At 45.3% G+C, this 15930-nt stretch overlaps 1 protein-coding gene across 1 annotated transcript in view; it reads right to left on the bottom strand.

Moving 5' to 3' along the window:
- Window positions 1–818: 818 nt before the first annotated feature.
- Window positions 819–15930, bottom strand: part of map1aa (microtubule-associated protein 1Aa) — a 60824-nt gene continuing 45712 nt past the window's right edge. The window contains exons 3-7 of the mRNA XM_085358216.1: window positions 11833–11915; window positions 10177–10317; window positions 3155–10058; window positions 2841–3067; window positions 819–974 (exon numbers count right to left, since the gene is read on the bottom strand). Of these exons, the coding sequence (XP_085214342.1) occupies window positions 819–974; window positions 2841–3067; window positions 3155–10058; window positions 10177–10317; window positions 11833–11915 (7511 nt within the window). The remainder of the gene's footprint in view (window positions 975–2840; window positions 3068–3154; window positions 10059–10176; window positions 10318–11832; window positions 11916–15930) is intronic.

Raw genomic sequence — 15930 nt, 5'->3', positions numbered from 1 at the left:
CAAATTCACTGTAGGAAAAACAGTCACTGAGAAACTGGAACAAGTGGTTTTCACTTTGAAAGGACTTTAGAAAGAGCACAAGTCACTACAAGACAGATTATCTTTGAGTATGAGCGTCCCTATAGCTACAGCAAATATACTGAAAAGCCCGAGTGGACCTCTGGGTTTCTGTTTCTCTACGTCAGCGGGAGCCCCGAAGAGACGGAAATGGAAACACAGAGGAAATTCATCACAAACTCTGTTGTGTGGTGATTTACACACTGCCTAACAGTAAGGAAGGGAATCAAACGGAAATGAAAATGCCAAATGAACAAATGTGGAGCTAGCGTCTGTGGCGACCCGCCCGTGAATAACGGAGCAGCTGAAAATATCGTAGATCTTCTCCGATACCACAAACGTGATTTGTTTGACTTGCTTGTTGTTGGCTTTAATTGTGCTTCAATTAGAACCTATTCTAAGTATTGTTTTGACAATACAAAGGGGCAAAAATCACTGCGTTATATAAAATAAGGAAAAAATCTGGTTAAGGGACAGAAAATAAAACTCTTCCCTTCACACGACAAAGTATTAAGATTGCAGTGAACAATTAAAAAAAACGACTCTGTTATACAAATGGTGATAGCCACAACAACCCTAGAAATAAATAAAAATCTAGAAAACAGAGACAGTTACCCAGATCTGTTTCACACAAATGGACTCAAATACAAATAACTGGGGCAGATACATGTTTGCATATCGGGCTATAGAGAAGAGTAAATAAAAACCGATGTACACTGGGGAGGCCAGTAGGAGAGGAGAGAGGAGACAAACGCTGGATCTTAAAACTCGATCTTGCAAGCTGGGAAAGACTCATCCTGCATGACAACGGTGCTGCTGGAGGCCAGAACCATGATGTTGAGCTCCTGCTGCCTCTCGTGCGTCTGCTGGTACCATTCACGGGTCACCTCAGTGTCGTGGGTGGGGATGAGCGTCACCTGAGAGGGAAACACAAAGGAAAGTGCGGAGGTGTAGTCACCAGAACTGAGAGTACCTAGAAGATTTTTAAACTTGTTACACTTTGAAGGATTGTGTTTTTGCTTTGATGCGGTGAGTGCGGTCTAGTTTTAGCAGTACTTGCTATAATGTGAAGTTGCGGTCAAAAGTTTGTAAACACTTATCGTAGACATTAATAATGTCTTGGTAATTTGGGGCTTCTTTGAACTGTTCTTTTTCAAGTGTGGAGTGATTGTGCAGCACGCATCTGCAATGACTTTAACAAACAGGAGTTGGGTGGATGTTTGAACGGTCCTCATGGCACAGGCCTGGGTACCATCGTTAGAGGATTGGGTCTGTGCCAACAAACTAACTTGTTTAAGGCCACGTCCACACTAATACATTTTGGTTTGAAAACGCATCTTTTTCTCTCCGGTTTTGGCGTTCCGTCCACACTGTGATGGCGGACGGCATCGTACAGCATTTGTTTTGTTTGCTCTCAAGCCCTATTAAAGATTAATATCAGTTTGTACATGTTCCAGATAAAACTCGGCACTTTTCCTCGACATTTTGCCGCGACGTCTCAAAGAGCCGGAAAATAAACAAACGTCAGACGGAAAAGACACAGGTCAATCATCGTACTTTTCACGCATACGCAGCACAGCAACGTAGCGTTTTCAGTGTGGATGAACACGATTGAAAACGATAGTGTGGACGCGGAGTGTTTTTAGACGAAACTGCAGTTTTCCAATTTATCCGGATTAGTGTCAACGTAGCCTAAATAAGCTCTACCAATTCTGCCAGGACAACTGATCGAATATTCAGTCAGGATTATGCCCTGAGCTTGCTGGTGTCTACCAAAACCACTGAGTCAGGAAGCAACTTGCTGAGAAGTAACCAAATATTAGTGTGAGTGTATATGTACTTTTTACCCTCAGCTAACCCAATTATTCTTCTTTAAATGTATTAGAGATTATTAAAGATGTACTGCTGCACCATTCTTCAAACCTGGAAAGACAACAGTGCAAACAAATCAATAAAAGCTTGTAATTACCATGACGTTCATGCCAAGTTTTGACCACAATTGTACAAATTCATGACGTATGTTTACACTCATATAGCTCAGTGATGTCACTTAAGCTGGCAAATGTAATTGTTTTAACCTATTTATGAAGCTAGCAGCTGTAGTAGTATTCAGCTGTCCTAACAGACCGCATATAAAACATGGCCAAAGCCACCGGAGTTGAGCGTTTTGGTTTGGAAGGACAAAGAGGTAAATGACTCTGATGTCTGATTGTTCATGTTACCCGACAGGAAGTGAATGCAACCGCTGAACAGCAGGATCACGGAGAATATGCTGGCTATCTAGTTTTCGGCCTAGCGCAGATTGTTGTTGTCACCTCTTTGGCTCTGACAGCAATCAGAGATTGTTAAATGTCTGTAGACATCAAACAGGTTTCTGGCACAAAAGAACACTGGCTGATGTCCAACTTAAGGAAATTTGGGCTTAGTGGAAAACAAAAGCATCACCAGCTGCACACCTCAGTACGTAGGTCGAGTAAGAGATTGAGGTGGTCAATAAATGCCACCACAAACCTTTGAGATTTAAAAGTGAAAATTATTGTGTTTATATTTTTTTATCAAGTCGATAACCCCAGTATTAACCTTAACCTAGCTCTACATGTTGGAGGTCAGGAAAAAAAGAATAGTTTCTTCTGTGTGTCAATTAGAAAGATTATATTCTTTGTTCCCTAATTGCCAGAACTTAATAGAGAACAATGTATTAAAAACTAACCCTAGGTTAGAGTCAGGGTTAGGGTCATCAGTGATGACTTAAATCGATGGGTTAAAACACACGTAAATAATACCTGTAGGTTTGATCCCCACTGAGCTTTGCCGTCCAACAGTGCATCAAGGACTCCTCGGCTCGGTTCGCCGCTCGCTGCATCGTTGCCACTCACCACATAGTATGCAGAACGAATGCGTTTGAAAAACTCTTGGTCCACATTCTTGGCACTGCAGTGGTTGGGAATGTAAGTCAGATCCACATAAATGGGTTGGCCGGGAGCAGCCACAGAGCCTGACTTCTGAGAACCTGTGTGGGTAAAGAAGGCCAAACCATTGTTCCCTTTTGTGTTGTGTAAAGAGTTAGGATGTTATGTTTTCAATGACATTTGCTCACCTGAACTGCTTTTGACACCATTAGTCAGCCCTTTGCCAGGGTTGTAGCTTGACCTGGACAGGTCGTCATCTTTGGAGCCCTGTCCATCTGAAAGACGAGACATCCGCGAACTCTTGTCGGCCTCCTTCTTTTTCAGCGAAGCACTACGAGGAGACTGCGTCTGTTTGACAGGCATAGGAGACCGCTTGCGCCTAGCTGGTGATCCTGATTTGGTTTTGCCTGCAGTCTTCTTTAAGCTCTTAGTTTTTGGCTCTTTCTTCAGGGAGCCGTTGTCTAAAGAGTCGGGATCCACCATGCAAACGTCTGGCCGTGGGGGGTGTGGGGAAGGATCCATGAGGGGAGCAGGAGAAGGATCGTGGCTCCTCCTGGAGTTAAAGTGGTGGCTGCCTCCTCCTAGGGCAGCTTTATCAACTGGCATGTAGTCAGCATCCTCATCTGAGTCCATGTTGCCTTCAACAGTAGCTGAAGGGTATTCTTCACTGCCCGGGGGTGCATCCGAATCTGACTGGGAGGCCAGAGACTCGCTGACCGAGGTGGGTGGAGTGTCCTCCGTGGCCAAGCCTAATCCTGCTGACATCCCACCAGTTTGGTGCAGAGAACTGCTGTCCCTGCTGTGGGATTGGTGTTGATGGGCGTGTTTGTGAGCCCTTCTCTTGACTGAGAGGTCGTGCTCGTCACCCTCTTGCGACTGATCACTTCTGCGGCCTTGCTCCTCATCGTCCTCGTCACTGGAGAGTTGCCGCATGCAAGGGTTGATGAAGGAAGGTGAGAGGTCTTCTTTGCGTTGCCTGTACTCAGAAGACGAATATCCGGGAGAGGAGCGGCTCGTATAGGAGGAGGTGGCTCCTATGGGTGCATCCCGATCGCTGTCGTCATCGTCGTCCTCGTCATCCTGCCCTCCCCGGCTGCACTCCTCCCCGTAGAACGGTGAACGGAACGGCTGATCAGTTGAGGAGAGTGAGAGCGGGCGGGCAGGATGCTCTGGCTCCATCTCGCACTCTTCTTCAAACTCATCATCGTGACGGTAATGAGGGGGAGAGTCTCCTGGCACCATTCCCATCTGGGATTTTGGCATTTCCCACTCATAGGAGCTCCTTACATAACCTGCTGCTCCCTCGTGTGACACCAGCTTGGCTGAGCCTAAAGCTGCACCAGTTACTGCTGCTGCAGGTGGGAGCATGGAACTCGTGCTGACCTCCGTGGGCCCGTTCACTGTGTCAGGCTTGCTGGTCTGAAGCGTTGAGGGAGTGTAGGAGCCAAGAACATCTGGAAGCGCATCTCCTGGCTTTTCAGCGATGGGTGGAGCAACAGGCTTGTCAGAAAATAAAAGGCTACTAGCCAGGCCACTAGAAGGAGACCTCCGAGTCATCTCACGCATATACGCTTCCTCGTCCTCTTCTTCGCTGCTTTCGGTCTCCTCAAAGTAATGTTTGCCTTCTATGTCTGGCCGAGGCGAGGACGTGACGCCAAACAGAGCAGCACTAGCTGCCTCCTTGTCCTTGGAGAGCTCTGAAAGTTGAGAGAATGGTGACGCTGCTGTGGCCCCAAATCCAACAGCTGTGTCCAGCTGGGACCCTTCAGACCACTCAGGCTTAGAAAAACACTCAGGTTGAGAGACTTTATCTGTTAGTCCACCTAATGAAGTCATGTGCTCCTTCTTGTCATCAGTAAAGGTACTGGACGAGAGGGAGGGGAATGATTTAACCTCTTCAAAAGGACTGAGAGGTGAGAAGCGGGCCAAACTGGAGGTAGTCTCAGCTGCACTCGTAGCCGTAATTTGTTTCTCAGTCACTTCTAAATAGTCATCTTTTGCGACAGCGGAGCTGGAGAATGGAGAATCCGTAATGGGCGAGTGTTCATCTTTGAAGGAGGAGTACTCAAAGAGAGGCTCGGCTGAGGCAGGTGTCTCCAGCTCCTCTCCAAACTGACGGCTGGTGGACAGAGACCCCGAGGTGGAGGAGGAGTAGCTGTAGGCCGAAGAGGAGGAGAACCCAGGGGCAGCGGTGGTTGTGGTGTACTGGAAGCTTGTGTCCAATGATCTCTTACTCAGAAGATCTGGTGTCTTTTGTTTCTCAAAATCAGAATCAGCTCTGTCGTTCTGGTAATAGTTGCCGTCTGTTGATTTCAAGGTGAAGTTCTCTCTTGCTTTGTCTGAGCTTTGACTGGGCACAAACGTCTCCTTCTCGTCACTTCCGCTGCTGTATTCAAATCCTGATGAGTAGCTAGAGAAACCTGCAGCCCCTAAATCCAGTGGTTTTCCGGTTAGCGATGATGAGTCGGCCTTGGTTTTATCTTCGACAGTTGTGAGGGAGCTCGAACTGCTTCCTGTAATAACTGGCTTCCCCTGACCGCTGTTACCATATCCAGCCATGGAAACCATGAACTCAGGCTTGTCTTGGCCAAGCGTTTCACTGAACGGACTTTTCACTTCCTTTTCAGATTTCTCTTTGGCACCTTTCTCAATATCAGAATCAACAGCACCTTCATCCTCTTCCTCCTCCTCTTCGTCATCTTCCTCTTCTTCGTCGTCATCAACAATATCATCATCATAGTCCTCCTCGTCTCTCGCCGTTAGCTTTCGCATATCAATCTCCAAGCACGCACCTTTCTCGTTGTAGGCCGAGGCAGCTAGCTTGTCTACACCCGACGCTGAGGCCTCTGTGCTGTCAGTCGGGACTCTGACGTCCTTTTCTGATGACAAAGAAGTGGTCCATGCCTCAGGTCTGTCAGCCATTGAAGGGAATCGACTACTTTCACTGTGTTTAGATGTCTCCTTTTCTTTCACCTCTTTTTCGAATTGAGCTGTAGCTGGAGTGCTCTTGGAGTCTAGCCACGATAAGGACTCCTTTCCATAAGAAACAGCAAATCCCTCGTTTTCTGACATCTTATCCCTGACTGTGAAGGGAGGCTCATGTTTTAGCAGATCTGCGCTGTCCTTTGCTACGTCTTTCTCCACCTTAAGGACCTCTAAGGACTCCTGACGAAATGAGTCAGAGTCAATTGAGCTTGTCTTGCTGTCGTAAATGTCACTATAAGAGAACGTTTTGCCGTGCACATAGGGAGTGTCCTGTCTTACATATGAGGCCTTTACTTTACCCTCCTTCTCGGGAAACTCGTACAGGTTGAACTGAACACTTTTTTCAGGCTCTTTAATAGTGACATCTGCTTTTTCTGCGCTGTCTTTTGTAATGTCAGCTTCGGCGCGATCACTCAAAACAGGCTGAGACCCTACCCTAACTGGAAAGTCGTCATCTTTTTCATCTTTGTTCGAATACGTCACGTGAGGTTTGGGTTTCTCCTCTGTGGCAAAGGCCACATTTGTTTTGCCTGAGCTCACAACTTCCTTTTGAGTTCCTGCAGATTTTGCATCAAAACTAAAGTCATCATCTAAGAAGCAACCCTCTTTGGCCTCCATAAGCTTTGCCTTGACGGTAGGCTGTAGATCCTTTTTGGCATAATAATCGTCATCCTCCTCCTCCTCAGATTCTTCAGATGCTTCAAACATGGTCTTGTCACCTGACACACCAATGAAGGAGGTATTGTCTGAGATGGTGACTGATTTCTCTGTTTTCTGGATGTCAGCTTTCGTGCTGGTCACTGCCTCGTCTCTGTCTTCTGTCCTAAAGGGCTTCTCCTCCGTTGGAGAGTAGCCGCTGCTGGTAGGCACAGACTGTGTGGGTGATGCAAGTTTCATGGTGCTATCGTCCGGACTTAGGCATCTTTCCTCACTCTCCTGCCTGGAGTGGGACTCTAGCCCTGGGGAGAATGATGAAGGAGGGGGTGATACAGGCTTTATTTCAACACCAGTCTTAAATCCCTCTGCAATGAAGAGGTTTTCTTTGACAGACTGTGAGGGTGAGTACTGTGTAGTGGAGAAGGGAGGAGGAGAAAAAGTGGACGAGGGCGATTTCTCCTTCTCCTGGAGCATCATGGAGGCTGCATGTTCGTAGCCCTCTTGAAGTTTACCCAGAGGGATGTCAACGTTTGGGGTCTGGTCCTCATCCTCATCCTCGTCATCATCTTCTTCATCCTGGACTGATGGGACATTCACTTCACCCTCGATCTCAGGGATGTGGGGCTGATACTCATCAGGGGAAGGAGACTTAAAACACTTGTCATCCTCTAGAGAGGAGGTGGGTGAGATGGTTCCTGCTGAGTGGAGATAGTCCTTCCCTTGGGCAGCCTCTGCACGTGAGGGGATGCTGTTGATGGTATCCAGCAGGAGAGAGTTCCGCCCAGCCTCCTCGGTCTGGGGCGCTGTCACGGAGGCAACGGACTGGTCTTCAGCTACAGATGTGGCAAAGGATGACAGTTTGTCATATTCTGTGATGGATGTGGCTGAGGAGATGTGCTCCTCTTCAGCAAGAGGAGCAGCAATGATGGTGGGGTAAGGTGCAAGCTCAGGTTCGGGACCTCCCATAAAGGCTTTGGGTTTGACATCGGCAACGTCAGATATAGCGGAACTCTTCATCTCCTTTATACCGTGCATCGAATCAAAGGTGCCGGGAACGTCGGGAACAGAGATGTCATAAGAGCCCACATCATAGTGCAGCTGTGGAATCCTGTCCTCGGTATCCTCATGGATCTCTTCATCAGAGATGGTCTGTTCAGTCTCAGAGTATCCGGGTATGGTTTCATCTTGGATAAAAGAGAACTGCTCTGAGGCAGAGGCTGCTATTGCCTGTGCAGTTGGTAACGGTTTTTGCGATGGCTTGGTGTCCCACTCCTTTGCTTTTTCCTTTTTCACCTCCTCAGTTTTATACTTCAGGACCTCATCGTCTTCTGTCCCTTCAAGGTCAGCTTTCTCGATTACATCGCCCTCTTCCTCTGAGCTCTCGCTCTTCTTCGATCTATCTTTTACATCATCCTTTATGGAGTATTTATCATATTTTTCCATTTTCTCCTCTTCGTACTTTTTATTGGAACCATCATCGCCGTAGTTCTTCTTTTGAGTAGCCGCCACCACCTGTTCTTCCTGTTTGACTGGAGATTTGGGCAAAGCAGACTTTGTCTCAGTGGTTGAGGCTGTGACTTTTTCCTCAGGGAAAACTAAGGAAGAAACTTTAGCGTCAGAGTGCACTGTTAGCTCAGGCATGACATCGTTCTGGATCGGTTCTGTCTTGTGTTTGGACAGCTCCTCTTGTTTCAATGCCTCAAAGTCCTCAGTGAGGTCTTCGGGTGAGGACACAATGGATCTGTCAGCCAGAGCTGCTGCCTCAACCTCTTCAGGCACATTCTTTAAAACTGGTTTTTTCTCATTCACTTCCTCCTTCACTGCTTTATTTTTGTCGCTTTTAGGTTTAGCCTGAGTCTTGGCCTTGTGCAAAGTTTTCCTCACCTCAGGGGTTAATGGTTTCAGGTCTGGTTTTGTGATTTTTCTCAGTTCAGGTTTACTTGGATCTTTCTTTTTGTCCTCCTTGGCTTTGCTTTCTTTCTTCTCCTCCTTTCGTATGTTCTCGTCTTTCTTTACCTCGCGTTTCTCTTTCTTCATTTCTTTTTTCTCTTTGTCTTTTTTCTCATCCATCTTTGATGCTTTCTCTTGCTTGGCAGCTTTTTCCTTTGATATTTTCTTTTTTTCCATCTTGTTAACTCCAGGGGCTACTTCACTGTTTTTCTGTTGCTTGGTGGCTTTTAGACTTTCACTTTTGGGTTTCTTCTCTTCTTTCTTTTCAGCCTTATTTTCTTTGCCGGTATCGCTCTTTGACTCTTCCTCCGGTCCACTGGCTTCTTTCTTAGTTGTTTTCGAATGTGGTTTGGGCGAAGATTTCAGACTCTCTTTGCTATCAGTTCTTGATCTTATTTTGGTCTGTTTTATGATGGGAGGTGGTGCGCCAGATGATATGTCTTTTTGGGTAGCCACTGGGTATCGCAGAAAGTCCAGGTGCTTTAGTTTCTCTAGGCCTTCAAATATTTTATTCTGTGGTGCATTTCCTGGGAAAAGCACACGGACTATCTTTTCTGTTGGACGATGAGGAATCCACACGATGAGAGCTGTGACTGACGTTAAATAGGGGACCGATATTTCTCCTTCTTTTCCGTTCGGCATCATGATCCCTGTCTTGGCCTTGCTGTTTCCGGCCCATTTCTGCATTAGAAACTGCATCTCTTTGCTTTCTTTTACGGGGTTTAGAACATACATGTCTAACTTTCCCACACCTAGCTTGTGGAACAGTGTGATAGGTTCAATCGTGTTGCTTACTACCCTATGAAGAGGCTCTGGTGTGATGCCAAGCTTGTTGAGGTACTGCAGTGTCAGAGATGCTTCCTCAATGCTTCGCTTTACCTTAAGGGTGGACTCGGGCATCCGCAGCTTCTCCGGGACATTGAAAAACACAATCCCGAGCTCGGGGGAAATAAGGTTCTTCATCCAGTCACCGCTGCTGCTGGAGCCAGAGTCTTGGTTCCTCTCTTCCTCCTGCTCAGCAATCTTTCGCTGGAACAGCCCATTGATGCCAGGGAGGTTATCTGCGCCAATATGGGTAAGCAGGACAGAGTCGATCCTGTCCAGGTGCCGAACCAGCTTCCAGAAGCAGGACTTCCGCTCAGACCCACCGTCCACCAGGATGTTGAATCCATTGACAGCAAACAGAGCAGAGTCTCCCCTGCCTCCAGGGAAGATGTAGCAGCAGGGTTTGGACAGCTTCAGAAACCCACCGGAGGTTGGGGGCTCCAGAAGGTCAAAGGGTGATGGCACATCCACTGTCTCTGCAACATACTCTGTAAACTCTGTGACTCCGTCCATGTTGGGGAGGTGGGGTTCGGGGTTCAGGCGGTATTCCAGAAGATTTAGGAGTGACTGCTGCTCCTGGCTTTGGCCCAGGGAGGTCCAGCCCCCTTCTCCCTGACAGGAAACGGTAAGCTTCGACGGTTGCTCAGAAGAGGCCCTGGACAGGACTTCAATCACCTTCAATCAAACACAGGAAGAGGGAAACATGACCCAAAATCATTTTTATAGTTCCACGTTGATCTATACACGCATACACTGAAACAAAGTATTTAGAGTGAACGCACGTGCAGCTTACTTCAGGGTTGGAGATGATGTCGGAGAAATGTTGCCAGGTGAAGGCTCCACTTTGCAGTTGGATGTCACCACCTTGCTCAGAGCTCTGGCCGCTCAGGATCAGCAACTTATTTGCAGCAGAGTCGGTGATCAGTGAGCGAGTCTAGGCAGAGGATAGTAATACGACTGTAACAACAACTGATATATTTAGAATACTATATCATCAATAATCTACCAGAAATACAAACAAAATAGTCAAATGGCAGCACATAAGGATGATGAAAAATCTTTCAGTACCCAAACATGTGATGGACTGATTCAAAGCTGCAGACATCCAAACACTTATAGGATCATTTTATCCCACATGTACCTGCAATTCCAACTTTCTGTGTGTGAAAAGCAGCTAATCAGACACGGGGGGGGGAAAGGAAAGCTAGCCTTAAAGGGACAGGACCTAAAACGGCACCTTTAGGATGAACTGAAAGGGTGTGTCACGGCCTAGCCTGTACCAGAAACACAATCTACTTGTGCACAAAAGGCTCCTTGTTTTCTTTTTCTTTCATAAGTAACGGATAGCCAGATGACTGCTGTGCTCCTGGACTACCAGGGCCAACTGCTGCTGATAAGCAAAGGAAAGAAAAATGCTTTACAGATGTTTGTTAAGCAATTCAGGCAGGACGATTACAAAGTAATTAAATGTTCTTTATTTTCTTAATAAATGGATATTTTTCTTTTTGTGAATAATTGATATAAAATATATTCAATATTATTCCTTTTTGTCTATGGAGCTAACAAGTCATCATACAAAGCTGCTTAAATGTAGAACAGAGTAGCCTACATGGAGCTGGAAATGAGTAAAATAGCTGCAGTTTGTCCTCTGTGTGATGAATGGAACGCTAAATATGTCCAATCAAAATAGCTGCTCTAACAAAATGAGTTTAAGAAAAAAAGGTCAGTCAGGCTGCAAAAACTCCTGCTCCTTTTTACAAATCTAAATATAGCAGTTTAAAAATGAGCGCCTGTCACTTAACACCCAAAATAGAATGTTTGAAAAAGTATTTTCTATTTCTGCGACAAACAGGACCCATTTTAGGCACATTTAAAGTCTCGATTTAGTCATAAGTAGCTGAGAAGCTGAGATTCCGGAGGCCTAAGGAAAATGATTAAAAGGAGAATAAACACACAAAACTGTGAGTTTCTTGGGCAGCTTGAGGGACCAGCTGTTTCAGTCCTGTAGATGTAGACTTGGCAGTAGTTCCACATTGATCTACAGATGCAAGTTACTCGTGAAGGACTAATTAAATGTTTATAGTGACTAATTAAAGCTATGAGGTCGACCTGTGTAAACAAAACTAGTATGAAAGTTGTTATCTGCAGTCAAAGACAGATAACATGAACACACTGTCTGTGACTCACACTGTGGTCCTTCAGCTGACAAAGTGTACTGATGCTAATCAGAGAAGCCTGGGACAGGCATGGACCTCCAACTCTGGGATCCCTGGTGAACAGCAGGTATTGCTACGGTCTTCATAAGACAAACTGAGTTCAGATCACATTGAACACTTTGGCCCAGAACTCCTCAGTGTGACTTAAATGAAAAAACTTTTCCAAATAGGAACCAAACACTTTGATCATCGCCACGCACTCGTTTCCTGTATGTTCTCTGAATGTGACTCACCTCTGAAACAGCAGTTTCCTCTGATGGGTTCACCAACACAACTGTCTGGAGGACATCACTCTGATACTGGAGAATTCTCTGGCCTGCAGGAACAGATACATAAAAACTTAAAAGGTCTTCTGATGACCAGGCGGGAACAAGAAGCAAACCATCAGCTGATTAAAGCCAAACAGATTAGAATTTCTGGTACAGTACAAATGCAGAGTCTCACATGTACCTCTGTCAAGTAAATATTAGGACTGTAGAGCATCCGTAACTCTGGATGATAAGCATGGCAATGCAAGTTAATATTTAAGAGCATTTCCATGTATTTATTGAGTTTTAAACTTTATACTGACACCATCATTAAACAAAACAAAACCAACATAACAGGACAAAACAAAATAGACAAAACAAAATAAAACAAACAACCCGGCTCAAGAATACAAATAAATAAATGGAAAATCCAGACACTTTGATTATGAGATACAATTAACAATACACATATGTAAAATAGCAGTGACATGCTTGCATTATACCAGGGCCTGTGAGAAAATAGCAGAAATATCCAAACCGGCATACGCCATAAATGGGTCCCATATTTTATTAAACTTTTTGTCCCTACTATGTAACTTGCATATTAAGAAATCTAGTGACATATATTCCAGTACCGTCCGGTGCCACTGACTCTTAGATGGGGCCGTATCCGTGATCCAGTTCAAAAGGACACATTTCCTTGCACAGAATGTAAACAGTGCGTAGAGCTGCTTTCCAAACTTCCCCCTGATTGTGTCGTTTGCCACTCAAAGTAGCATACACAATGGGTTGCATTCAGTGTCAGTGGTGAAGATCTTATCCAGTTCACACTTTATGACAAACCAAAATTGTTGTATTTTCCGGCAGGACCATAGACAGTGCGTGAGGTTGCCCACCTCTATTTTACATTTAGGGCTAGGGATGGGTACCGGTATCCGGTGCCATGATGGCACCGGTTCTGACATAAACGGTAGTAACCAGACCGAAAAGCAGCGCACATTTCAGTGCTTTATTTCGGTGCTTTTTTTTCCTGAGCTGTGATACACTTTAGATTCTAGCCAATCATTTTACGTTTCCGAGGATAGTAGGCGGGGCCAGGTACGTACGTTCTTTTAGAGCAGAGCTACAGATTAAAAATGACCAAGGCAAAGCGGTCAAAAGTCTGGCTGTACTTCACAGCAAAATATGCAAACTCAGCAGCCTGCAACAAGTGCTTTAAGCTGATACTGTGATACTGTCAAAGGAGGTAACACCTCAAATCCGATGAAACACCTGGCGACGCATAGCGTTTTTTTAAAAGCCGAGAAATGCGCCGTATTTGATAGCTTGCTGCGAGACCTCACACCGTGCACATCTACTGTGGGTGGGTTGCCTGTTATCGGACCCGGAGTTAGCAACATCCCCCAAAAACACGAAGAGGAGAGTCCTGGCCCCTAGCCCTGCCAGTGTAGCAGAAATGATGACGGATGATGACGGCAGCAGCAGCCGTTCTTCTCTGCGTGAGTAGCTTAATGTTGTTCGTGTAATTTACGTTGAGTAGGCTAACCACGTTATTACATTAATGCATGTAAGGTGAACTAGCAAACATCATCATAGCTACATGCGGCTGTCTTCTTGTTTGATGGCAGATACTCCCTTCACCCTGGCCAAAAAGGCTAAAATGACCAAAGAAAAAGTGGAAAACAGTTAAACATGAGAGGTTTTTGGACAAAGTTTGTTTTTTCCATTGTTTAAGCACTGCTTCCAGCCAAGAGTGATGCCATAAATCCCCTATAGCTGCAGAAAAGGCTAACATTGTTATCTTTTTACAAAAAAACCCAGCTGAACATGAGAGGTTTTTGGACCAATTTTGTGTTCTCCATTCTTTAAGCACCGGTTTAAGCACTGGCACCGTTTCAAAAGTACCGGTTTGGCACCGGTATCGGATAAAACCTAAACGATACCCATCCCTATTTAGGGCACAGCGGAGAAAGGTCTGAATTGTATTTATGGCGTTGAGAAGGTGAAATGCGAGCGCTGTGTAAAATTTTAATTTGGATTGCCTTTACTTTATTACAGACGCTCAGAGATTTAGCATTCTCCCAGACTTCGTCCCATACCTCGTCACTAATCTCTATATGTAATTCCTTTTCCCAAATAAGTTGTGTCCATGACCCCAAATTCTGTTAACAGGCCATAACAAATTTTTATAGAGGTTCTAAGATTTGGCTGAAATATCTGCTTTTCACAGTTAGAGACGGTTTGATTAGTAAGTATTGTTGTAGCCCTTTGGATGTGGTCCCTCACTTGTAAATAAGTCCTATGAATGTTGTATTTATCGATTAGCTGGTCAAAGGACATAAAAGTTAGACCCGTCCATTCAGTCAGAAAAGGTAGAAATACCATTCGCAGCCCAGTTCCAAAAGCCGGGGTCGGTGGTTCCAGGCAAAAAGAGAGGATAATCGGATAACGGAGTGAAAAGAGATGTTAGGTGAGACCTTCCTTCTAGTTTTTGAACCATTCGCCAAGCTCTAAAAGTAGATAATGTAAGTAGGTTGCTACAGAACATCCTTAAGGTCTTGAGTTTTCCCACAAAAAGCAAATTTTTCAAAGGGAAGCTGGACATAGAGCTCTCAATATCCAACCAGACAGGAGAAGGCTGTTGTACCCAATCGGCAGCTATACGCATATGGGTGCTCAGCTGATACTTCCTTATATCTGGGAAATCAAAGCCCCCCTTTGAGGATGGAAGACATAACGTGGATATTTTAAGACGAGGTTTCCTCCCTGCCCAAACAAAGGAGCTAAACCAGCCATTTAGAGTTTGGATAGTTTTGTGTGGGAAGAGGGTCGGCACCATCTGTATTGGGTAAAGTAGCCTGGGTATAATGTTCATTTTCAGAAGAGCGATACGACCGAGCCAGGACTTTACCCCCCTATTGTAAAGTTACTTTTATACATCTGGTCGAAGGCGGGTGTGACCCTAATTCCCAGATACGTAAAGTCCTGTGGGGACCAAGTGAAGGGAAATGAAGACGGGGCCCGGTTTTTGTTTCAGACTGCCCAATGGCATTGCTTAATTTTATCGTTTTATATTAATTTTATAATTAATTTTATAGCCTGAGATTTCACTAAACTTATTAATAGTTTCAACCAGAGAGGGGATTGATGATTCCAGCCGAGTCAACACAACAAGTACATCATCAGCGTATCTTGTGCTGTCTTTGTCCTATGGATAGACCATGTATGTCTGCCTGAGCTCGTACTGCCTCTGCCAGTGGCTCTAAGGCAAAGAGCAAAGGGGAGCGGGGACAGCCTTGTCTGGTTCCCTTCAGTATCTGGAAGTTGGAGGACCGAAACCTGTTTGTGAGAACTGCAGAGCAGGAATTGTTATAAAGTAACTTAATCCAGTTTTATAAAGTTTCCACTGAAACCGAATTGGTGTAGTGTAAAAAGTCAGGTAAGACCATTCGACACAGTCAAATGCTTTCTCGGCATCAAGGGAAATCACCACACCAGGGCCCTATTTCAGGAAGCCGGTTTAGTGCAAACTCTGAGTAAGTATACCCTGAGTTAACGAAAACTCTGGGTTTTCGGTTTCACAAAGCAAGTTTAGATTAATTCCGAGTGAGTTACTATGACGACACACTCCGTGAAGCTAACCTGCCCCCTAGCAGGTTTACTTCAACTAACCCTGACTTTCTCTGCCTCTTTGTCGGAAACCTGACTGTAGGAAGTGTCAGACATGGCGTGCTCCTTCCTTGAAGAGCCAGTAGATGTTGAAGCCCAAATTCTCCACAGAGCTCTCCGCCGGGAGAGAGTGATTAGAGCGCATTTTATCATTTCCTGATGATTTCCTGTGTGAACGTTACCGTTTTTCAGCACAATCTATAATTTATTTGAATAACATCCTCAGGCCTAATATTGCTCATGTGACACATCGCGGACATTCTCTCAGTTCTGTACATATTATTTGTATTGCACTTCGGTTTTTTGCAAACGGGAGCTTTCTGTATAATATTGGTGACGCTGAGCACGTTTCCAAGGCTACCGTCTGTCGGGCAGTCAGGAATGTTACAGTTGCACTAAAACGTCTCCTGTACT

Source organism: Diplotaxodon limnothrissa, linkage group LG1, assembly GCF_057381915.1.
Source record: "Diplotaxodon limnothrissa isolate DT_005_m linkage group LG1, D_limnothrissa_male_GT1.1, whole genome shotgun sequence".
Lineage (NCBI taxonomy): Eukaryota > Metazoa > Chordata > Actinopteri > Cichliformes > Cichlidae > Diplotaxodon > Diplotaxodon limnothrissa.
Note: the sequence above shows the minus strand (reverse complement) of the source record. Positions and strands in the feature narration are given on the sequence as shown.